We start from the raw sequence: 25,366 nt of genomic DNA, 5'->3' as shown, positions 1-25,366 counted from the left end.
CTCATCATCAGGGAAATACAAATCAAAGCCACACTGAGATACCACCTCACACCAGTCAGAGTGGCTAAAATGAACAAATCAGGAAACCACAGATGCTGGCGAAGATGTGGAGAAACGGGAACCCTCTTGCACTGTTGGTGGGAATGCAAACTGGTGCAGTCACTCTGGAAAACGTGTGGCGGTTCCTCAAAAAATTAAAAATAGATCTATCCTATGACCCAGCAATAGCACTACTAGGAATTTACCCAAGGGATACAGTTGTGCTGATACATAGGGGCATCTATACCCCAATGTTTATATCAGCACTTTCAACAACAGCCAAATAATGGAAAGAGCCTAAATGTCCACCAACTGATGAATGTATAAAGAAGATGTGGTTTGTATATTCAATGGAATACTACTTGGCAATGAGAATGAGTGAAATCATGCCATTTGTAGCAATATGGATAGAACTGGAAGGTATTATGCTGAGTGAAATAAGTCAGTCAGAGAAGGACAGATACCATATGTTTTCACTCATATGTGGAACTTGAGAAACATCACAGAAGACCATGGGGGTGGAGGGGTGGGAGGGAAGAAATCGTTACAAACAGAGAGGGAGGGAGGCAAACCACAAGAGATCCTGAATACTGAGAACAAACTGGGTGGATGGGGGTGGGGGAGAGGGGAAAATGGGTGGTGAGCACTGAGGAGGGCACTTGTTGGGATAAGCACTGGGTGTTATATGTAAGCCAATTTGACAATAAATTATATTTTTAAAAAAATAGGGAAAATGGCTAAATAAACTGTGACCTATAATGCAATTCCATGTGCATGGCTTAAAAAATAGGGTATAGTTTTAATATGTTTAATGATACAACTCAGTGAGAAAAAATAAAGTATGGGGGCACCTGGGTGTCTCAGTTGGTTAAGTACCCAAGTCTTGATTTCATCTCAGGTCACGATCTCATGGTTCGTGGGTTCAAACTGACAGCATGGAGCCTGCTTCGGATTCTGTCTCCCACTCTCTCTATCCCTCCCCCGCGCCCTCTCTCTCTGTCCCCTGATCGTGCTCTTTCTTGCTCTTTCTCAAAATAAATAAACATTAAAAAGCTAAAGTATGGAAAAATGCATATGATATGTTTACGTAAACAAGTAAGTCAAGCCAGATATATTACCTGGATACATGCACATGAGTAAAAAGCAAAGAGAGAAAGGACTGGACAAAAAGCAGCAAACTACCAATACTACTAACAAGGACACCTGTGAGAAGTAGGACCTTGGGTGGAGGGGTCTAAGGAAACATGTGCCTTATCTTTGTTTTATAATATAATATATTATAATGTAATGTAATGTAATGTAACATAATGCAAACATAGCAGAAAAGGTATTCCTATGTTATCTATTCAACAACATTTTGAACATAGCTGTTGGGGGGGGAATCTCAGATATACCGCTCATTACCCACAGCTTGCTCATTAACTCTTTGACTTCCAGGCCACAAGGTTTCCCCTGCTTGGTGTTGATTTGTTGCAACAGCATCTGCCATTCTGATTGGCATCAGTGATACTAGTAACAGCAAATGCACAGCACTTGCAGTAAGCTCACATATGTTAAATATTTTACGTATGCTAATGCACTTAACCCTTACAAAAACCTTATGAGGCATATATACTGTTAACATACCCATTTTACAGATGAAGAAAAGACCAAAGATATAGGGGCTAATTAATTTGCCCAAAGTCACATAGCTAGTTAAAAAGTAATATGGCATCCTGGTCTGACTCTTAACCTCTACGGTATACTTTCTAAATAGGAGGTGCTTAGGCGTGGTACTGGATTAGGGGACAAGGATAGGTTTGCAGAAGTCTTGATGTGAGGCTGCTTTTGCACTTGATGTTGAGATGGAGGGCCTCAGCTGTCTATACAAAGAGAGCTGGTGGAGACTCTGAGAAGGCCAACAGGAGTCCTGCTTAGGTACCACTACTGAGTTCCATATTCTGCAAGGGCAGCAAAGACAAGTGAAGGAGACGACATTTTCATCTCTTATTTGAGAACTGGACTGAGAAGCACATCTCTCATCTCATCCAAATGCAAACAGAAGGGAGCCAAGGTTCACCCATTTGTCCACATTCATTAGGAGATTAACTTCCAACTAGATATGACTCATAACGTTGCACAGCCATGCTGCCGAACAGGCGATGCTACGGGGGTATAAATGCTTTCAACTAATGCTGAGCAGAGACTCGCGTGACCTCAGAAAAGATGGAGCATAGCCAATACATAATTTAATGCCAAGATCTCTCTAGTTCTTTCTCTTCAAAATTTATCAAAGTGGATTCGGTTCTAAAATGTATGAATAAAACATTCTCTGGGTCCAGCTATCTTGGGATTTGGAGGAGTCATTTGAGGATTCCTCACTTCTTGGAGACCAGGAAGCTTGCCCATTACCAGTCTCGTGTGGAATTTTAGCAGCTTTAGTAGTCACAGGCCGGGCTGTCAGGATTCCCACAACCCAGGGTCAGGAGAGGCTGTCTCCCAACTGAACAGCAGACCATTTGCTTTGGAGAAATGAACATTTTAGCAGTTTCTTCTCAGAGGTAGCCCCACACTGCTCTCTTCTGTTCAAGAAAGTGATAAAATGAACTGAAAACAAAGGCAGGGGAAGAAGCTCCCACTGCATGCATTTTCCAAAAACAAAAAAATTTTAATGGTAATGAAAACAGAAGTGGCTCCTTATGTGGCTCCAGATCATCTGGACAAATCCAAACTTCTTTACTTGGCACTTAGGCCTTCAAGTTTCCAGCCCCTGTCTGCCTTCCCCTCCATGCTCCCATTCTCTGAGCTCCTCCCATTCTCTCTCTCTCTCTTTCTCCTTCTCAATTTTTGTCCTAATAATCCCCACTAGTTTTGTTACATTAGGGCAGATGCTAGCCACCTGCCTGTCTCCTCCCACACCCAGCCCCCACCTTCTGGTCCATGCTTCCTGCTCTCATGAAATGCATGAATTCCTACTCAAGAGTCTGTTCACTTCTCTCTCTCCCATATTAATCCACAGTCCTTGGAGGCAATAGAATGCAGTAGTCAAGCACTTGAATTCTAAAGCCAACCTACTTGGTTCAAATTTCAGTCATCTGGGGAAAAATGACCTAATCACTCTTTGAGCCTCAGTTTCCTCATCTGAGAAACAGAGACGATAATAGCACCTACCTACCTCATAGAGTTGTCATGAAACCTAACCGAGTTAATGCATGAAAAGTGCTTAAAACAGCGCCTGGCAGGTACTTAGCAAGTTATTGTTGGTTCTCACTGCTTGCTTTTTGTTGTCCATATAGTGGCTGTTTTTTGTAAATGTTTTTGTAAATGTCTGTGTCCTCGAGGCCTAGCATGTGCTCAAAAAGTTTGATGTCTGAATGAAGGAACAAAGAAGAGAAACAGGCTGATTCTGGTCAGTCCTCCATCACTTAATTCCTGGTTCAACAGCCTGAGGATGATGTACCTCACCACAGCTCCTGACACTCTGCCCAGAGGTCTGCCCTTTTGGCTTTCAGGAAGCCACCCAACCCATATCAGAGCTCTGACCTCCCAAGACACCAGGCCAGTATTAATTGGAGGTGTCCAAATCTCTCTCCCTGCCAGCTGAAGTCATCAGGAAAGGGAGGCAAGAATCATGGGCCACCCCCCGGCTCAGGGCCTCAGTCTCCAAGGATGCCTCTCACTTCCCCAAAGGGAACTGAAACTGAAAGCTCAGGGTTGGTTGAGGCAATGCTGCAGAGACACAACTGAAGGGGGCAGGCGCCCTCCTCCTCTTTCTCCTCTCACCAACATTCATGTATTCATCCAGCCATCATTCACTGAGTGCCTCCTGTGTGCAGACCCTGTTCCCGCCACAAGAGATGAATTAAATGGTCACTGTATTAGAGAGTGCCCATCACAGCAGAGGAGACAAGCCAGTAAAGAGGTGATTACTCTTGGGGTGCTAAGGGCCTACAAGAGCACCTAACCCAGCCAGGGGTGGGTAGGGGAAAATCAGAGAAGGCTTCCTATGGGTGGTGACCATTTCTTCCATCCTTGGCCCCTTTTCTTAGGAACCCTGTGAAGAAACATCTGAAGGTCACAGATGCCATTATTGCAAAGCAGCAAAACTCCCTCACTTCTCACACTCTCAGCTGCGACTGTACTCAGCTAAAGATGTCACCGCACCAACGGTGGCAGCAGCTGTGTGGCAAACTCTTCCTGTCGCTCTGGGATGATGTGCATTATAAGCAGATTTGGACACGCTTGCCAGCTGCCAGCAGGGGAACCGGCAGAGGGACCATGCTTCTGGGATGGGAAGCAGGTGTAAGCTGGACCCACTGACTTTCCTAGTGCATATGGATCTTCTTCCTCAGTGCATATGACAAAAGCAAGAAAGCCTGGCTGCTAAGAAATTTTCTTCTTACTCCCATTGAATAGACTCTTTCTACTTCCCCCTGGGACGTAAGTCCCAGCCTTCTGACCCATTTCACAATCCTCTAAACATGCCATGCTCTGTCACACACTACTGCCTTCCTTTTTTTTAGCCTACTTAACACTTCTTTATTTTTCAAAATTCCCCTCAGGGTTACCTCCTTCAGGAAGCCTTCTTTGACTTCCTTCTCCATGGCGAATTAAGAGTACTCTTGCTTGGTAAGCCATCAAACTTAACACAATACATAACAATAGTTTACTTGTAGCTTCCTCCTAACCAGACTGGTCTCTTAGCAGACAGGAACTTTGACATCTACAGCCTCAACAGCTGGCAAGATATCAGGCCAATCATAAGCGTTCAATACATGTTTGTTGTTGGGATGAATAAACAAACAAGTAGGATTTGGAGGGCATCCAAATGCCGGGAGAGGGGGTGAAGATTTACAGTTCTCCAATGCTAACCAGGTACCATAGTGGAGAGGCCCATGGACTCTGGAGCCAGACTGCTTGGTTCTAAATTCTGGTTCTGCCATTACTAGCTATGTGATTCTGGACAAATTACTTGACCTCTTTAAAAGCCTTCGTTTCTTCATCTCAAAAAAAAAAAAAAAAAAAAAGTGCGGATAATAAAACTGCATGCCCCATAGAGCTGTTTTAAGATTTAAATAAGACAATAAATGTAAAACACTTAGCATCAAGCCCGGTGCATAACAACTCAGATTAAATGTTACTTTATAATATTATTATCACTACTATTATTATCAGTGGGTTGTCCTGCCTCAAAAAATTGTTTCATGTTCTCCTTAACTTCAGAACATCTAAATTCCAACCCTGCTTCTTCCCTTTTGAGGAAACGCTTTTGTGACTATGCATAGGAGTTAGCTGATGGCATGTGGGGTGGATAATTTAGGATGGGGGAAGGGACATTTAAATCTCACACTGGGATTTAAGGGAGAGTTTTGTTAAGTGCAGGAATAAAATGACAACTAAGCCAAAAGTGAACCAGCATGACTGTGTTCCCCAGCCCCTCGGAAGTAGGTTAAATGAGTGCCCTAAATCTCTCAGCCCAGTAATAACCCCTGTAAAAGCAAGCCCTCCCTCCACTTGCATGTCCCCAGATCCCACCGGGGTGATAAGAAAGGCACACAAGCATGGCGTTGGTAACAGCCTTCTCTCAAATAGAAAGTGGCAAACTTGTATCTAAAAATGAAACCAAGCTTCTCTGTAGGGAGACAGGAAAGAAGGGGGGTGGGTAAGAGAAAAGAGCATCTTTGCAGACGAAAGAGAGGTTACTTGTTGCCATAGTCTATTTTGGATGTGACTTTCTGCTTCAGTTCCTTCAACTCGTCCTTAGGCAGAGTTCCTGAGAGGAGCTGGGACCGCCACTCCATCAGGTCGTACATCATGGCCTGCACCTGCAGGAACCGATCCTTTTTGCTGGCCTACGAGAAAAAACAATGCACAGTCACCTGCACCGAGGGTGTGTGTGGGTATCTATGTGGTAAACTGTGCCAAAGTCAGACATGTTCAGGGGCCATGACTTGAGCATCTCTCCTGGCCCCTACCCAGCTACAAAGGGATTAGGCGGTAGTCTCAGTCATCCACAAAGTTCCTCCCCCTGGGCCCCAGGGATTTCCAGAAATGAAACTAATAATCCCAATCACTTCTTGGTTAAAGAACGGGTGATTTCTGACTCTTATCAGAAAAGATACTTGTTGAGCATCAATGCCATGAATATCTGCTGTAATGCAGGTCCCAGTGCTCAGGACATTTAAGGCTGGAAACTAGGGCCATTTTTCTGGTGATAGAGACCTATTTATAGGGCAGCAGTCCCCCAAGTGTGACATGTGCACAACCTGTGGGACACAACAGCTTTTGGTGATAGAAAGACACAATGTTAAATAACATGGACCATATGGTGATTTTCTTCCATTCTTCTTCCATCCTTCTGTACAAAGGAAGGAGAAAGGTGCAGTTTCATGGTAATGTTGTCTTTAACCCCTCTCTCACATTTGTCCATTTTTTTTTAACAAAGAGAGAGGTCTTCAGCTAAGAGCTTTTGACAGGTACTATAGCAAGCACTTAATAACATTGACTTGTTTTCATTGTATTTATTTGATAATGTTCTTCTAATTGTGCCAAGCACTTTTGGCTTTCCATTTGGGAAAGCATGTGTGATATAATAATATATATATTATTTATTATTTATTATTTATTATATATATATATATATAGTTTGTTCTTTGTCCCCAGTTCTTGGCACAGAGCTCCTAAAGCCCTTGGAACATCCTGAGTGATAACAGCATTTTTTTTTATTCATAATGAGCACCTTTTGACCATACCTGAGTTTACGCTAATGATGTGACTCCTGATGGTCCCCTAGACAGCTTCAGGATGGGGGCTGAATGTGAGAGGAACCCACTATGTGATTAGAGAGTTGGAACTTTCAGCCATACCCCCCTCACTCTTCCCTTCAGGGAGGGGGGAGGCTGGGGATGGAGCCTAATCACCAATGTCCAACGATTTAACAATCATGCCTATGTAATGAAACTTTGATTAAAACTCCCAATCAGTAAGGTTCCTGGCGCTTCCCAGATAAGCATGCTTCGTGCAGAGAAGGCATGGAAGCTCTGTGCTTACCCACCCCATTCCTTTACCTGTATATATCTTCCTTTTGGCTTTTCTGCATTGAAGCCTTTATGGTAAAACAGTAACCATGAGTACAGCTCTTTGCAGAGCTCTGTGAGTTGTTCTAAGGAATTACGAGCCCCCACATAGAGGTGGAGAGGAATGATGGACCCCTGAATTTGTATGAAGTTTGGACAGAAGTGTGGGTAGCCTGGGAACCTGGGACTTGCAACTGGCATCCTAAGTGAGGGCAACCTTGTAGGACTCAGTCCTTAAACCTGTGGAATCTGCAACTGACTCTGGGTAGGCCGTGTTAGAACTGAATTGAATTATAAGGCATCCAGTCAGTGTTGGAGAATGGGAAGTTGTTGTTGGGAGGCATGGAAGGCTGTACAATTTATTAAGTAAGTTATTTTAGTTTACTAAAAAGGGAGCCAATTTAGGTATTAAGTAAATATTGTACAGGTGGTACATAGACACGGCAAGAATCATGAAGGTGACACTGAGATACCGGAAGTTTAAGGTTCTCTTTACTAGGGCAAAGGGCACAATGGACTTGATATTTAAAGATTTTTTAAGGGAAAATGCCAAGTTGCCACATTGCGTGTGTATGCTATGTTTAAAAGGGAGTAGTGGAGGTGAATAATTAACTGCTTTAGCTTCAAGTCACTGTTCTCCCCCTAAACTTTCCTAACAACTTTTGGGAAACCTATACAACTGGATGTGCCAATTACCATATAATACGAAGTATCCACACGGGAGTTGATATTTATGACCATAAAAGTTAAGTCTACAAATAGCATGTGTACATACCAGCAGGTGAACACAGGGCTGTAACAAAGATGCGGTAAGCCCCGGTTGACGGTTTCAACTCTCAGCTTACTGGTTTTCTTAGCTAATTGCTTTCATTAGGAAGTTTAGAAGCATCAAAGGAGGATTTAAAATTAGATTTGCTTCAATACAGGGAAAACATATGTAAAATGCACTCTTTGTTTTTCCAGGGTCAAAACTTATTCACAGATCTAAGGACAATAACCATTAGTTAATTAAAATATAAGACGGTATTTCTCAAGGTATTGTCAGTAGACTACCAAATTAAAGTCCCCAGGGTTTATTAAAATGTAATAAAAAGTCCCATTAAAGGAAGCTTTATCTTTTAACAAAAACTTTTGCACTAGTTTTAAAGCCGAAGGATCACATCAGACCCCCGTTTATTATGGCTCAGTCACAAGCTTGCTGTGTGGCTTTGAGAAAGTTACCTAATCTCTCTGGGCCTCGATGTACTCCTACTGTTTGTTCTCTACTATGCTGCCGAGGCCACCTTGGCCTGCCCTGCTCAAGGATGAATTCCAAATGTGAACCATACAGAGACTGCAGGAAGCATCCCAGGGATCAGGGTTTTGAGTCTCACCACGTAGAGCTGTTTCCAGATGCTGCCCCACTCCCAAAGTGTCGTTGTCACTTCTTGTGCCAGAGGAATTTCTGCAGGAATGATGTTCTCGATATTTCTATTTAAGGTGGGAGACAGAACTCTGTGAAATTGAGACCCAGGTGCTAACAAGATAAAATGCTGGCAAATTTGCATTAAGCTGCAGCTGCTAAGAGGGCCCTTGTTGGCAAGAGACTGAACCGCCTCCAATAGCCACACCAATTACATTATGCAAATGCAAGGAGCTTCTTTTTTAATGTGCTCCTTCACTAGGGTGGGCCCTTCAAGCTCGTTATTCAGGCTTAATCTACTTTAATATAGTTCAAAGGCAGCTGCCAGTGAAAAGTTTGATTCTCCAACTTCCTAATACTCCCTCATCATCAGGTCTGAACAGCAATCAACTTGGATTAGATCTCCCATTTCATGAGGAAAAGGAGACACACAAATAAACATGGGCACGAAGAAGAGAGATCAGCTGATTCACATCTGCCAAGTTAGGTTTTCAAAGCAGACAGGACAGAGGCACCTGGGAGCTGTGGGAGGGTCAAGTCTGGTGAAGAATGACAAATACCTTCTTTTCTCCACTGTCACTTCCTTGATGTGGATAAAGGATTTAGGGAAAATGCCCTGTTGGGAATAAAATAAGATAAAATAAAATAAAATGACATATCCTTACAGAAATGACCTGAGGCCTTTGTGGTTTTTCCCAAAAGCTATTGACTGGTAAAAACCCTCCAACTTTAAAGGAATAACTCATTCTCTTAGGTCTAGTTCTTTCTAGCCAGTTCTCCACCAGTTGTTCTAGATCTCATAATAGCCCTAGAATCCCGAGGATGCTTCAGTCCTATTTTGGACAAGACAGGACAAAAAAAAAAAAAAAAAAAAAAAAAACACTCGCTCTAAGAGAAACAAGGTGCTTTGTCTCTCCCCTCTCCTGCCCAATTCCAGGAAAGCAGTCACTCTTCACAGTCACAAATAGCTAGAAGGTCAGGTCCTAAAGCAACAGTGTCCTTGGTTGCATGTGGGCTATTTGATATAAGACCTATTTTTCCCTGGATTTATTTCATTGTTCTTTGGACAGCAGAGTGGGATCATGCCTCCCAATACAGCAATGCCAGAGAGGAGGGAAGAAGTGTCTTATTTCCTTGCCCCATAAGCTTGTCTCAGTTAGCAAGAGAAGTTTATCAATTACTTGCAAATTCCTTCATAAATTAACCAGGGTGCCCGCTGGAGGCATCTGCGTCCACCCTAGGTGCCCGCTTTCATGGAGATGATGGCATAACATGGGGTTGGAACAGGTGAACTCCCCAAAGGCAGAGACTGGACTTGTCTCTGTGAGGGGAGGAAATGATGAATGCACCCAAACAACTCTAGAGAAAGGCAGCAGAAGATAAATTTCAAACAAAACATGTACAATTCCATGGGGAGTCAAGGAAGGGGGAAATCATATGCAACTGGCCTATCAGAAAAAGTCAGAAGGAACGAGAGCTGCGGAGGTTAGCCTTAAGTGGAAGGGAGCTGAGACACAGCAAGTGCCGAGGTGTAGAGGTGGAAAAGCGCAGGACACAAAGGAGAGATGAGACAAATGTGCTGATGAGCTACAGAGGTTGGTAATTGCCCAAAGGGATTGCAGCATCATGTAAAGACATCCAGTATTGTTTCAAGTAAAAACGAATTGACCTTACCTGTAACATTTTGTGCTTTAGGAGGTATCCCCTATACCAATCTGCAAAGAGAAAATAAACAAACAGGTCTCTTATCTACTCTTACAAGCTTATTGCTGGTTTTTGTTGTTGTTCTGCTTGTTTTTAAGTAGCAAAGAAACTACTGTGAGGTGCTTTAGACCTCAGGCACAAATCCAAGTCTGGAAGGCCCTAGGCTTCAACAAGCTGTTGAAATCATTGCCAACATCTCCAAAAATCATCTAAAAATACAGAGATCTCACACAACAATGCGAATTTCCTCCTTTTGTAAAAATAGGAGGCCCAGTGACAGTGGCTAGTGCTTCCCCATGGCCTCAGTAGGCTGATGGCGAGGAGCAGCTGGTCTCATCACACAGAACAGGTGCCTCAACTCACCAGCCTCCACCCAGCCCCTCACTTATTCCCATTACCTGCCTGGGCCCTGTGTTCAGATGCATGCTTCAACCTCTTCCTTAGAGACGTACAAAGGCCGAGGGAGTTTGGCAAACATACTAAAATAATACCCACAGTTTTAACAGCAGCAAATGGTGTCTAATATGTGATTTGCAAAAGTTAGTCATTACAAAACAGACAAGTTCAGAGATGGGTAAAAGGACAGGAATTTTAAAAGATTCTTCCCTTTGCAAGAACTTCAAAAATGATTCAATTAACAGAAATCCAAATTATACACAGTCTCAAACAAAATGAGCCTCGGTGTAGCAAGTATTGATGACTATAATGAGCCCACTGGCCTTTGGAATAATTCAAGCACAGCCAAGTGGTGGCATTTGTCATCTTTGTAAATAAAAAGCGTCTGTCAGGAGCCTCATTAGCAAACCCTCATTACTGGGCTGACAGATTGTTGTCGAAATATGTTCTCAACAGACATACATGCAAGCCCCCAAACAAACAAGTTGAAATGCAAAGTCACCATTCACAGTCATGAGGCAGCTTGAAGGTCAGGTCTTAAAGAAAACTCAAAGCAACAGGTGCCCACAGTGGCTCCTATTTTGAGAAACAGAAAGAAAGGGAAGGAGAGAAGGAGAAAAGGAAGGAGAGAAGAAAAAAGTTAGAGAAAAGGAATCTCCGGTTTGGAATAAAGTACTGTTTTAGGCACTCTTCATGTATGAAGTCTCTTAACCCTCGTGACCGCGATGAGGTAGGAACTATAATTATCCCATTTTACAAAAGAATGACCTACCTGAGGCAGAGAGAAGTTAAATAATTTGCCCAGCGTTACACAGCTGATAAGTGACAATGTCAGGATTTGAATGCACATGGCCATCACACTGCGCTTCCTGTCTGATGCAGGAAGGAGTATGATGGTTGCCTAATATTTCCGTCCTGTCAATATCTGAATCCCCAAAGCTATATCCCTACTAAGCTACTTTCCAGCTGAATACTTCCAGTGCTGGAAAACATCATGAGGCATCACATTCTATGTTTACACTCCTAATAATCTGTCCATAACTACTGGGAATAATTAACCATTAGCAATAGCGTCAATGCTGGTAAAGGTTTTGTTTTGTTTCTTTCAAGTTATAAATTAATCTTCACAATAATCCTATAGAGTAGATACTATTATTGCCTTAGTTTTGCAAGTGAAAATAGAGAGGCACAGAATGATTAGGCAGCTTGCTCATGGTCACACAGCTAGTCGGTGATGTAACTAAGATTTAAACCCAAGCATCTGACTCCACAGAGATGACACTCCACAGCCGTGCACTATAACAACTCCTTTGTTTGCAGTTCTACCCCATGCCACCAACTAAATAAGAACATCTTTGGAATATTACTAGCCACCATTTTTTGATTGCTTAATATAGGCAAAGCTGTATGTTAAGTGTTGTACATGCATTTTCTCATTTAGTCCTCATATCAATACTATGAGCCAAGTATCATCATTCCCATTTTATAGATGAAGAAATTGAAATTCAAGTCAGTTGATGTACTGAGCCAAATCACACAGCCAGGGTTCAAGGGCAAATCTGTATGGCTTCAAAGCCAGCCCTCAATGCTTTTCTGCCACATTAGCCACTGTGTGATGAGTACATATACAGAAAAAGTTCTCTTAGAGCACAAATACAGACAAGGGTCTCATAGTTGTAGTGACCTGAATCTACTTGATGGCCAAAGCCACCAAAATCTACCAGAGACTAGGAAAACAATCAAGGGACCAAAAGTCCCTACCCAGAGCTCATGTGCACATCTGCTTCTCCATGACAGGATCTCCATGATCAGGATCCCTTGAATCCCTGGTCCAGGAACTCTGCCTGCTCAGACCCTTGAGGCTCAGTTACCTACGGACGCCTTGTAGCTTTTCTGATTCTTAGAACTTCAGCTCACTCCTGAGCAAGGAATCTACTGACTATTACCCAGCATACACGTTCTGTTTCCAAGATTCAAGTTCAATCAACACTGATGGTTCACCTACTATGTACATGACACTGGGCTAAGTACTTTCAGAAATAAATATCCTGTGATCCTTGATGAGAAGGGCTTATTACCACCTCCACTTGCAAGATAATTATAATGCATTGACTGCATCAGGGCTCTCCTTAGGACTTTTCTCTGACATCTCCACCTCTGCTGGGCCATTGACTTCCATGACTCCTGATGTCGGCTCCCTAATCTGGTCATCTGTCAGCTATATCTGGCTGTACTCCAAGACCTGACCAGGCAGATAACAATAGTTGGCATCCATAGCAAAATGCACAACAATGAACACCATGATCAAAAGCAGGCACACAGCACTTGCCATATCCCAGGACTTGCCCCCAGGCTGAACACATTTTCCTATTAAATAATAGCAACCCCATCCATGAGATAAGCACTTCTGTTTTAATAGGGAACTCACAAAGTGCATCCTGGGGGAAGATGAGAAAAGGAAAATGTTTACCATTCTTCGTGACAGTTAGAAAGTACCAATTCTTCAAACTGTCCTCCCTTCCCACATCCCAAATACTAAAACAAAATGTACCTAAATTCTCTAATCATCTAGCATCTGTGGAGAGTAGGGAGAAAGTTGAGGAGAGATTAAAAATATCCCAGGATAGAGACGCCTGGGTGGCTCAGTCGGTTGAGCGTCCAACTTCAGCTCGGGTCATGATCTCACAGTACGTGGGTTCGAGCCCCGCATTGGGCTCTGTGCTGACAGCTCAGATCCTGGAGCCTGCTTCAGATTCTGTGGCTCACTCTGAATCTGTCCCTCCCCCGCTCATGCTCTGTCTCTCTCTCTGTCTCAAAAATAAATAAAGCATTAAAAAAATTTTTTTTAAATATTCCAGGACATTAAAAAAAAATCGATGGCCTAAAGATCCAGTCTTCTCTCTGCTATCTATAAGCAGCATAATTTTTGGTCATGTCACTAAAGCCTGAGTGTTTTCATCTATAAAATGAGGGAAATAACATGCACCCCACAGGGTATTACAAAACTATTTTTAAAACATGATTATGAAGTAAACCATCTAGTAAAGGTATAAAACCTTGGAGGGGAGGAAAACACCAATTTCAGGATAAGTATTACCTACAGTATGGACAAAAAGAGAAGAATAGAATAGAGGAGGGATAAACAGAGGGTTTCAAATGCATCTAAAGTTTTTATTTCTTGAAGTCTGAAGGAAACATTGCAAATTTTAATATTTGTTTATTGAGTGGCAATTGCTTGAATGTATTTTACTTTCCTGTATGATTTTGATTTCCTGTATAATATTAACATCAGATATAAGTTAGCAGTTATCAGTGGTTAAGAGTGTGCTCCCTGGAAGCAAAGCTCAGATTTGTATGGAGATCTACAACTTACTGTCTGTGTGATCTTAGACATTTCTCTGAGCCTCAGTTTTCTTATCTGTAAAATGGAAATAATAATAGTGTCTGTCTCATAAGGCTGAAGTTAGATAAGGAATTCAGAGTTTGTCCAGTGCCTGGCATATGGTGAGTGTTCAAAATTAGTAAATACCATTCTCTCTTTTAAAAATCAAAAATCATCATCAATAACAACCACTACCAGAGAAAGTTGGCAGGGCATATTTTCTAGTTTATTTACAAAACGTACAGATTTTTTTTTAAGTTTATTTATTTATTTTGAGGGCAGGGAGGGATAGAGAGAAACGGAGAAAGAAAGAATCAAGCTGAGCCCAATGCAAGGCTCGAACTCACAAACTGTGAGATCATGACCTCAGCAGAAAACAAGTCAGACACTTACCCGGCTGAGATACCTGGGCGCCCTGAGAACCTACAGATTTTGAATACCATCACTTCATCCCAGTGAAGTCCCAACAAAGTAAATGACACATGCTTCAAATTCAACAAAATAGAAGTTTACTGATGATTTTGCCTCACCCTCATTCAGAAGAGAAGTTCACTTTCACAGGACCTGTCTCTAAAGCAGACCCAAACAAAGGGACATCTCCCTGCAGAGTGGCACTTTAAAAGGATGCCCTGTCAAATGTTCATCAAGACCCTCTCTTACCCTAACAGTAAAGAACTTTGATCACTCTCAGTGGAGTTGTTAGTACGGAAGCTGCTACATGGCTCCGGGTCCACCCTACTCTGCGAGTGGTAGATTCAAAATTCTCTTTGCAAACCTCTTGGCAGCCCAACAAGAACGAGGTAATGCACACATGCCAACTTAGAAAGAGCTCCAAATATTTTTAAGTGAGAAAAGCAAATCTCAGAGTGGGATGCACAGTGTGGTCCCATTTCTAGGAAACAACCAAAGATATGCCTTACCTTAAAAAGCAAAAGAAACTATGTTGGCCTCCTCCCTCATACCTTCCCTTTGTTTCATTTTACTGGTGAACAAAATTCAAAAGTTCCTTGGGAGCTACTGTACAGAAATTTCATTCTCTTCCCACTAAGAGCGGGCCCCCATGACCCAGACGAGCGTATTTATCAGTAGATGGAATGAGACTTGACCTGTTGTTCCAGAAAGAAAGCAAATAATTCTAGGGGGGGCATTTAGTCCCTCTGAAGGGCTTAGAAAGAAGAGTCTAAACAAGCAGGATTCCTCCCCAAAGACCATCCCCCACCATAGTGTATGTCATCAGAAAAGAAAGAGAGACAGACAGAGAGACACAGGGGTCTTTGGAGGTGGTAGTCACTGCCTTCAGAGCGTTTGGTATAGCTTCCCCAACCCACAAGCCAGATCCAGGCATGAGGGGTAGAGTCCAGGAGATTCACAGCTAGGGACATTTGGCATCTCATACCCCAGCTACATGACTATTCATGCAGGGGACTGGCTGATCTTTGGGCTTATTTGATCAAGGAAGACAGAGATTTGGAAAGAAAGCACCCTAAACTCCCTCCCACCCCCAGCCTTGCTTAAGCTGGAGAAGGAGGGGAGGCATTAAACTGGATATAAGATTGAAATCTTCTTTTGAAATGTCATTAAATATCAGGAAAGATGTCAACCAAATATGACTGAAGGAAGTAAATGAGGAAAAATAACACTGATTTTTTTTATGTTTATCCTCCCATAAGGACTTGTGACTGCTCAATAAACACATGTATTTTCCACATCTAAAATCAGAACATAGAATGTTTATGCTACCTCTGGGTAAAAAGGGCAGCCTGAGAGATATACTATGGACCAAAAAATAAGCATTAGGATATCTAAGGCTTAGCCACAATGGGTACCCTTCTGAACTGTTTGAATTTTCAACAGAACAAAATATTAAATTTAGTATAGGCAAGGAAGGGCTGGCCTCACCTATTCCAGGCAATCAGGAGCCAGCTTCCAGATTCCCTGGGCTATACTGGAGACAGATATACCTCCCAGTCTCCATGTGGCTGTATATAATGGGGGGAAGGATGGAATTAATCAACACAAAACACCTAAGAGTGTTCTAACATAGAGTCTAGCATGGTGCTAGACAGCTTCTCTACTTTCGTGTTATCCTCATAACAACCTTAAGAACAGACAATGGTAACCCATTTCACAGGTAAGAAAACTGAAGCCCACCTACCCCAGACCATTCAACTAGTGGGTAGTGGAGCAGAGAATAACTTTCTGATTCAAAAGCTCATGATCTTTCCACTCCTTTTTTGTTTGTTTGTTTGTTTGTTTGTTTGTTTGTGGGGAGGATTTAAAAACCATTGAAAAGTACAAAAAATAAACTAACAACCACTCACATTCCTACCACCTAGAATTAATCATTACTAATATCTGGAGATGGGTGCTTCACATCTTAAAGACTATATTCTCTTTTTTGTCTAAAATAGATATGGGCTGTTACAAAGAATTTAAAGTAAGCAGGAAAGTATAAATATAGAAGCTAAAAGAATCATCCTGAATCCCATTACCCATAAAAAGAAAAATACTCTTAACATCATTTTAGTCAACTTCTCATTTATATTTATACACACAGAATAACAGATGGATAAATAGATAAAATATCATTTCCAAAAATTCTCATAAAAATTAGCATATAGTAAAGATATTATGCAAATAAAAATCTCAAATACCAAACTTAATCTTATTTATTTGTATTTAATAAAAGAATAAGAAATGGAGTGAAATTGAAGGAAATGTTGAAACTTTGATTAAATGTTTCTTCTTAGGGAAATCCTCTTGCACTGTTGGTGGGAATGCAAACTGGTGCAGCCACTCTGGAAAACAGTATGGGGGCTCCTCAAATAGTTAAAAATAGAACTACTGTATGACCCAGCAATTGTACTACTAGGTATTTATCCAAAGAATACGAAAATACTGATTCAAAGGGATACATGCACCCCAAAGTTTATAGCAGCATTATCTTCAATAGCCAAATTATGGAAATAGCTCAGTATCCATTGACTCATAAATGGATAAACAAGATGTGGCATATACATACAATGGAAGATTACTCAGCCATAACAAAGAATGAAATCCTGCTACTTGCAGCAACATGGATGGAGCTAAAGAGTATTTTGCTACTCGGAATAAGTCAGTCAAAGACAAATACCATATGATTTCACTCATGAGTGGAATTTAAGAAACAAAACAAACGAGCAAAGGGGAAAAAAGAGGGAGGGCAGCAAACCAAGAAACAGACTCTTAACTATAGAGAACAAACTGATGGTTACCAGATGGGAGGTGAGTAGGGGGATGGGTGAAATAGGTGGTGGGGATTAAGGAGGGCACTTGTGATGAGCACTGGGTGATGTACGAAAGTACTGAATCACTGTATTGTACACCTGAAACTAATATTATTCTGCATGTTAACTAACTGGACTTTGAATAAAAACTTAAAAATAAAATTAAATAAATTTCTCTTCTTTACACAAAAAAAATCCTGAAAACTCCTTAAAAATAGTTATGAAATACATTAAAAGATTGGCGTGGTTATAAGTTTTTAATTGTTCTGTTTAATTTCTGATATTGGCCAACTCTCTGTTAGGATAATATCATAAAGTTAATCTATTCCCTTCTACTCCTCACTGCTCAATTTTATGTGCTGTGTTTTTTTTTTCTTTACATTGTCCATTTCCCTAACATTAACATTATTTTTGGTAGTCATAAATATTGTGACTTTTAATATCAATCTCTATAAATTCATTCATTTAGACTCAGTGCTCACCACTATTTCCTTTTATCACAGCCTTTTACTTCCTGTTTTATGAAATTTTGATTCATCTCTCAATTGGCTGGATTTTATTTTTCAATTAGGTTTCTATAAGAGGGTCTCATGAGCACACCCCCAGATCTTTTTACTACATCACCTTGACTAATTTTTGACTGACACTGTGGTTTTCACCTTTTTATGTTTGCCAGAAACAGGTTTTCAATCAGAATCATAGGCAGAACTTCGCATCTGCAAAGCAGACAACACTGAACCTGGTCTCAGAGCCTTTAGCTGTCCAAGGCCCTCAGGGAAACCTTAAGATCCCATAAATTCCAGTTTGAAAACTCCCTATGGATATGGATGCATGCATGATGAGTCATGATAATTTGTATACCAATGCTTCAGATAAATAGAATCATTTTAACAGACTTCTGAACATTGAATATACATTTTCAAAGTACACATGAACTGGCAATCACTCACTAAATTAATATGCCCAGCTCTTTCCAGAAAGGCAATGTGGCTGCTTCTTGCCAGGATACATTAAAATAAAACTAATAAAATAGAATTAAAAGAGGAAAACCAGAACCAAAGAGGTTAGCAACAAGGACACTAATCCCAAAGACAAATAAAGGTGGCTTGAGTCATCAAGTGTGACCTTTCCGAAGGTCGGGCACCAGGCCAGGCAAGGGAATGAAAGGCTCTGACTGTGTGCTACCCGTGTGGTCAGTTTACTGGCCTCAAGCTCTTTCTCCAGGAAAACGAAACGGAAAATACTTGTCTGAATCTCAAAATGTGGGACGCGGCAAATAATGACCAGGTTTTTTCACTGCTTTGGTAGCTATGGAGTGAAAGAAAGGCTGTGGGCTTATACACATGGGGAGGGAAACACAGCCACACTCCTGTGTGACCCTCAGTGAGTCATTTCTCTTCCCTGAGTCTTATTTCCTGACTTGCAGACGTGAGGCCTCACGCCTGTTTCTCAGGATTAGCATTCAGCAGCATGGGAGACACAGTGAGGAGAGTTGTCATCTGTTTATATTTTCATTCTTTGACCTTGCTGGTTACTTACAGTTTGCTTATCTGCCACTGGGTAGAGCCAGATTTGTGAAAGATGGGTTGCAGTGTGGAAGGGGGCAGGGGGGTTGGAACCATATACTCTCCTTCCTGCCCCTGTCCCATTCACTCTGTGTGTAAAAGGTTTTAACAGGGCCAGACTGGGATTTTCAGAGGCCTGGACTCTAAAAAGTGCTTCGTTTCACCTCACATACAACCCAAAATAACAATAACACTAAAGGATAAGACAAATGTAAGGAAGGTGAACAAAGTTCTCATTTCTCCCATGATGACCCGGCTAAAGCTGTTTTGAAATATCAAATATCAAATTCTTTCCTCCTCACAAAAGCTTTTCTGCTTGTTTGCTTTTTGGTTTGCATGTGTGTGTGTGTGTATGCTTGTGTGTATGTTTGCATGTGTGTGTACGCGTATCTGTGAGTGTGCTGTGTATGCTTGTGTGCCAATCTGCAGAACAGCCTTGGAAGTTACATACAGCTAATCTGGCACTGGAGATAAGACCTGTCCTGTGGGTGGCTGTGAGGAGTAACTAGACTAGCATGTCAGCATTGTCCAGAATTTAGCACAGTGCCCCCACTGTGGTAAGCATCCAACGATGGCTAGTTCTATAGGCACCTCTGTTCTGGCTGGCTGTTTCCCCTGGAGGGGCTCTCCTTCACAGTAGCACACCTGTTTCCTGCCCACCCCTCACTCCCATCACAGCACAGGAGAGCATCACCTGAGGGATTAGCTGGGAGGGAGGGATGGGCCTGGGTGCTCAGTCCACTCACCTCTTCTTTCTTCTTCCTCTGCCCAGCTACAGGAAGGACATATGCTCTCCACACAGTCGGGTTAGTGGCAGGCCCAGGGAAGGGGAGAACTGTGGAGGTCTTGCTCTGCCAGTGACGACTGGGAGAGTCTGGCTCAGAGTGGCCAACACATTGGCAAGTTTCTTTAGTATTACACCCAAGCCACACTCCCAATATCAATTTTATCAGTGACATAGGTGATATATTGATTCATAATGGCCTAACTCACGGGTCCAAGGCCATTAGCTTTTGTGCAAGTTTTAAAGAGTACCCCTACGACCACCAGCACCACCATGGGTAAACACAGCCCAATACACGCTTGGCTTCACAAGAGAATGGCACCTCTGTGGGAAGAAAGAGATGCCACTTTGCCCAAGACAGGGCCCCCAGCTCGGTGCAGGGTGTGAGCACTGCTCCCTGGACCAGGCACAGTGCCTATACCACACAGTTGTGCATATCAGTTCTCCTGGAATCAAGGGTATAATTTCCTAAGCCCTTCAAACCCCTAATAGTGCTGATTTCCCTTTATAACCTTATTAGTATTGATACTAAGAAAGAAGGTGGGTGTCATAGGCCCTAAGAGCCCCATGGCTATGGAAAATGGACAGCACAACAAACATCAAACCACACAGTCAGCCCTTTGCTACTAAGCATAAATTCCTAAAATAACAAAGCATTATTTTCAGTACATTCAAATTACTAATATTATCAAAATTCATAAGAGACCACACATAGCTCCAGGTTCCAAGAGAGGGCTGGAGGTGCTGGGTATATGCTGCAGGCATCCCAACACCATCAGCTAGGGGTCCTGGCATCCCTGGATCACCTGAGCCAGTGACTCACCTCCGCAGGTCTCCTGTATTCGCACCACATCACCAATCTGCAGGGAGAGCTGGAGGGCTCCACTCCCTTGGAAGTTGTATATGGCTGTGAAACAGAAGAGAGGGGCAGCCTGGTCAGACTTCTGGATACTGATAATCACTGCTCCTCCCTGTTTTCCCTGCCTTGAGTTTACCCAACACCATGCAGACTACATGGACTAACAAGACTAATGCAGAACCCACTGCCTACCACAGGACTGAATGCAGCCCCAGCCTGGCTGCTAAAGGCCCTCACTCAGTGACCAAACCTGACCTCTCCCAGCACAGGTTTGCACTCCAGTCTGCATGACAAGAACGCTGTTTATATCATCTACCATAGGTTGACCTCTCACAGTGCACCAGGCATGTGCTCTGCACATCTTCTCATTCCCTTCTCACAGCAACCCTGTGAGGTATAAACTGTGATCCCATTTTGCAGATGGAAAACAGAGGTGCTGAAAAGTTAAATAATCTGGTGAAAATCATCAGGCCAGGAACTGACAGGAAAATCAGTATCTAACTTCCATATTCTCAACCACCATGATGAGGTACTTGCTGCTCCCCAATTACTCCCTCCTGGTGACAATAGCCTGACATCCAAGGATGTGCTGTCTCCCAATTTCCATTATCAGTGCCTGGGGGCAGTAGTTGGCTGTGAAGTAGCCAGAGTCCCCTCTGTGCTGTCAGAACCTCCGTTAACCCCTTGGAACATGACCTCATGCCATATCATTGCAGTGCGTAGGCCGTGCTCAGCATCACTTGCTAAGTGAAGACCAGGCCACATTGTTAATCCATGTTAGGGTTGCAGCCTACTTTCCAAAGGCTAAAAATGGAACCACCAGCTTAGTAGGTCTTCAAGAACAGAATAAGACACAATGCATGTGGGTTGATTTAAAGAAAGTCTCTCAGGAGGCTGAACAGTATGATCCTAGAATGTTGTCATCATTCATTCATGCAGTGAATATTCAGTAAGTGGCTATGATGTGCCAGGCACATGCTAGGCACTGATCTCACTCTATTGGTGAACACAGAAATAAATATAAGTTTACAAAAGATGATACATGTGAAAGAGAAACAATAGAGCCTGGTATAGAGTTATAGGGCACATCACATTTTGTTGGGGTATTTAGGAAAGGCCTCTCTGAGCTGATACACAAAGCAATTGAGCTGTTCAGCTGTGGGGACACTAAGGGAGGGGCATTTCAGGAAGAGGGAACAGCATGTGCAAAGGTCCTGAGGAAGGAAGGCACTTGGCATATTCAGACAACATCAAAAGAAACCTCTGTGGATGGAGTAAGATACGAGAGGAAAAGGTGATACAAGATGAGGCTGATGAAGTAGGGACCAGGTCCCGCACAGCCTTGTGATGAGTTTAAGCTTTACTCCAAGAGAATGAGAAGCTGGAGGGATTTTATTTATTTATTTGGGAATAGATTTATTGGGATACAATTTGCCCATCTGAGGTATATAACTCAACAATTTATTCACAGAGTTGTGCAGGCATCACCGTGATTAATTCTAGAACAATCTCATCACCTCGGAAAGTTACCCCAACTCCAAGTGGCCACTAATCTACTTTCTGTCTCTACAGATATGTTTATTCTGGGCACTGCATACAAATAGAATCATATAATACATGGTCTTTTGTGACTGGCTTCTTTCACTCAGCAGTGTCCTCAAGATTCATCCATGGGGTAGCAACTGTTGCAACTCAATTTACTCCCTCTCCCACTGGTCCTCAGTTTCCTCATATGTCAACAAAACAAAATGTATTCAAAAACTACTTCTTCAGGTGACTTCAGCAAAAATGGCAGAGTAAGGAACTCCACGTGCCTGTCCCTCCAAAGAAGTAATGAGAAATCTGACAAAAGCTGTCAGAATCAACTGTATCAGAACCCTAGAAAATAGTCAAAAGTTTACATCAAGAAAATGCTTAATCGGGGCGCCTGGGTGGCGCAGTCGGTTAAGTGTCCGACTTCAGCCAGGTCACGATCTCACGGTCCGTGAGTTTGAGCCCCGCGTCAGGCTCTGGGCTGATGGCTCGGAGCCTGGAGCCTGTTTCCGATTCTGTGTCTCCCTCTCTCTCTGCCCCTCCCCCGTTCATGCTCTGTCTCTCTCTGTCCCAAAAATAAAAAAAAAAAAAAAACGTTGAAAAAGAAAATGCTTAATCAAGAAAAAGGCAACTGAAACCTGGTAAAGCTTTCCGGCATTTTAACTTACCCTTACTCCCCACCTCGGTGGTGGTCTTGAAAATGGTATTCTGTGTCCTTTGTGTGGGTTTCTAGAGCCAGACGGAGCAGAGAGGACCTTGTTCTAAGAAACTGTAGTTGTCTGTTTTGACCTGTGTGTGGGCTCCCCAAAGGATTAGAGCTATGAGCTTGTCCTTTTTTATTGTTTATTATTTATGCTTCGGAGGAATGAGGAGAGTAGAAGTAAATTAAGTCAATGGTAAGACTACCAGGAGGACTCAGGATTCCTCTCATTTAGCTCAATCTATTATCTGCCCTGTTTGGTCATATGATTTATCAGCAATGAGCTTCTGTTTGGTTTGGAGACCACTGGGATTAGAGAGACAGAACAATGGCCATTTCATGGGCCTTTCCACATTTACTCTGCCTCCCTTCATCCAATCGCCACACATTAGCCAGAGCAATAGTCAGTGCAATGGGATTATATCACTCCCCTGCTTAACTAACACTCTTCTGTCTTCCCCCCACTGGCATGTGTATAAACAAAAGAGTCTATCCATACAATGGAATATTATTTAGCCACAGAAAGGAATAAAGTAGTTACAGTTACTACAATATGGATAAATATGGATTGAACAATACCCACATATACCAGGGGATCTGGAAGGCTATGCACATGGTTGGACATGCTAATAAAGGATGGAGAAGGCCGTAAACTCTCAACTCTGACTGACCTTCAAGCACCATGCTGTCAGGAAATGCAGGCAGGCTAAGGCAGAGCTGCAAGTGGCCTGGTTAAGTGTTAAAAGTATGCCCCAATACACACATACAGAGTCCAGCTGCAAACAGCAGATTTCTTTTCCTTTCAACTCCAGGCATTTGGAGATTTGAGTGACCATACTGCAACAAATAATACAGTCTTCACAAAAGTACTTTAGAAAAGTCATTAAACAAACAAACCATTATATCCTATATTAAGCAGCTACAACAAGCCCTGACAAGGAAGAGAATCTGACATCTGAGCTAGCACATTATAATATTCAAGATATTCAATTTTCAACACAAAATTATGAGGCATGTAAACAAACAAACAAACAAACAAGAAAGTATGGCCTATTCACAGAAGAACAAAAAGAAATTAATAGAAATTCCTCACAAACGATATACATTGGATTTATAAGAAAAAGACTTTAAATCAATTGTCTTTATGCTCAACTAGCTAAAGAAAACTATGGGCAAATAACTAAGTAAAACCAAAAGAATGATGTCGCATAATATAGAGAATATTATTAAATAGATAGAAATGACAAACTAATAAAATAGAAATCCTGTAGCTAAAAAATACAATAAAAAATGTTAGAGAGGCTCAATTGCAGACTTGAGCAGTCAGAAGAAAGAATCAATAACCTTGAAAGTAGGTCAGTTGAGATCAGCCAGCCTGAGAGGTAGAAAGAAAAGAGAATAAAGAAAAATGAACAGTGCCTAAGTGACCTGTGGGATACTGTCAAGCACACAAACTTCATACAATGGGAGATTCCATAATTAGAGGAAAGATAGATAAAGGAGTAGAAAGCATATTTGAAAAAATAATGGCCAGAAACTTTCATTTGATGGAAGACATAAATCTACAGACCCAAAAAGGTCAGTGCTATCTGAGCAAAATAAACACAGATATCCACACTGAGACATAATGGTGAAACTGTCAAAAAAAAAAAAAAAAAAAAACAAAAAACAGAGAATTTTAAAAACATCAAGAGAGAAGCAAATCATCATGTACAAAGACTCCTAAATAAAATTAATAAGTGATTTCTCTTTAGAAACCACAGAGGCTAGAAGGCAGTGGGATGTCATATTTAAAGTGCTAAAAGGAAAAAAAAAATCAACCAAGAATTCTATCTCTCAAAAAATTATTCTTCAAATATAAAGGAGAAGTTAAGAGATAAACAGAAACAGAGGTCCATCACTAATAGACAACTGGAAAGACAAATACATAAAATAATAATTATAAAATCTATAATACACACATATACACAATGTATAAAAATGTAATGTGTGACAATAACAACAAAAGGGAAGAGACAGATTTGTACAGAAGCAGAGGTTTTGTCTACTATTGAAGCTAAATTGGTATTAACTCAAAATATATTCTTATTATGGTAAGATGTTAATTGTGAACCCCAGGTTAACCTCTAAGAAAATAAGCAAAAAACAGAAAAGTAAATGAGAAAGGAATCAAATCAGTAAACTAGAAAAAATCAATTAAACACAAAAGAAGGTAGTAATGAATTGAAGAACAAAAAAACATGTAAGATACATAGAAAACAAATAGCAAAATGTTATAAATAAAACTTTCCTTATGAGTATTTACATTAAATGTAAATGAATAAAACTGTCTTGGCAAAAGGCAGAGATTGATAAAAAGATTATAAAACAATAACCAAACACACACAGACACACACACACACACACACACACACACACACACAGACACACACACACACACACCCCACCATGATCCAGCTGTATGTTATCTACAAGAGACTCACTTTATATCCAAAAATACAAGTTAGGTTCAAAGTAAAAGAATGGGGAAAAAAATGTTCCTTGCACATAGTAACAAAAAACACTGTAGTGGGTATGGTAATACTAGACAAAACAGACTTTAAGTCAAAAGTGTTTCAAGAGACAGAGTATCATATATTGGCAAAAGGGTCAACACACCAAGAAGATATAGCAATTATAAA

General features: G+C 41.6%; 1 protein-coding gene across 1 annotated transcript in view; it reads right to left on the bottom strand.

The window, feature by feature from the left end:
• Positions 1-25,366, bottom strand: part of DOCK2 (dedicator of cytokinesis 2) — a 413,845-nt gene that overhangs the window by 373,162 nt on the left and 15,317 nt on the right. Inside the window, exons 2-6 of the mRNA XM_053907087.1 lie at positions 20,417-20,500; positions 10,171-10,211; positions 9,057-9,112; positions 8,468-8,564; positions 5,722-5,870 (exon numbers count right to left, since the gene is read on the bottom strand). Coding sequence (XP_053763062.1) covers positions 5,722-5,870; positions 8,468-8,564; positions 9,057-9,112; positions 10,171-10,211; positions 20,417-20,500 — 427 coding nt within the window. The remainder of the gene's footprint in view (positions 1-5,721; positions 5,871-8,467; positions 8,565-9,056; positions 9,113-10,170; positions 10,212-20,416; positions 20,501-25,366) is intronic.

This window comes from Panthera pardus, unplaced genomic scaffold (genome assembly GCF_024362965.1).
Source record: "Panthera pardus isolate Hobbes unplaced genomic scaffold, ASM2436296v1 HiC_scaffold_2, whole genome shotgun sequence".
Taxonomy (NCBI): Eukaryota; Metazoa; Chordata; class Mammalia; order Carnivora; family Felidae; genus Panthera; species Panthera pardus.
Note: the sequence above shows the minus strand (reverse complement) of the source record. Positions and strands in the feature narration are given on the sequence as shown.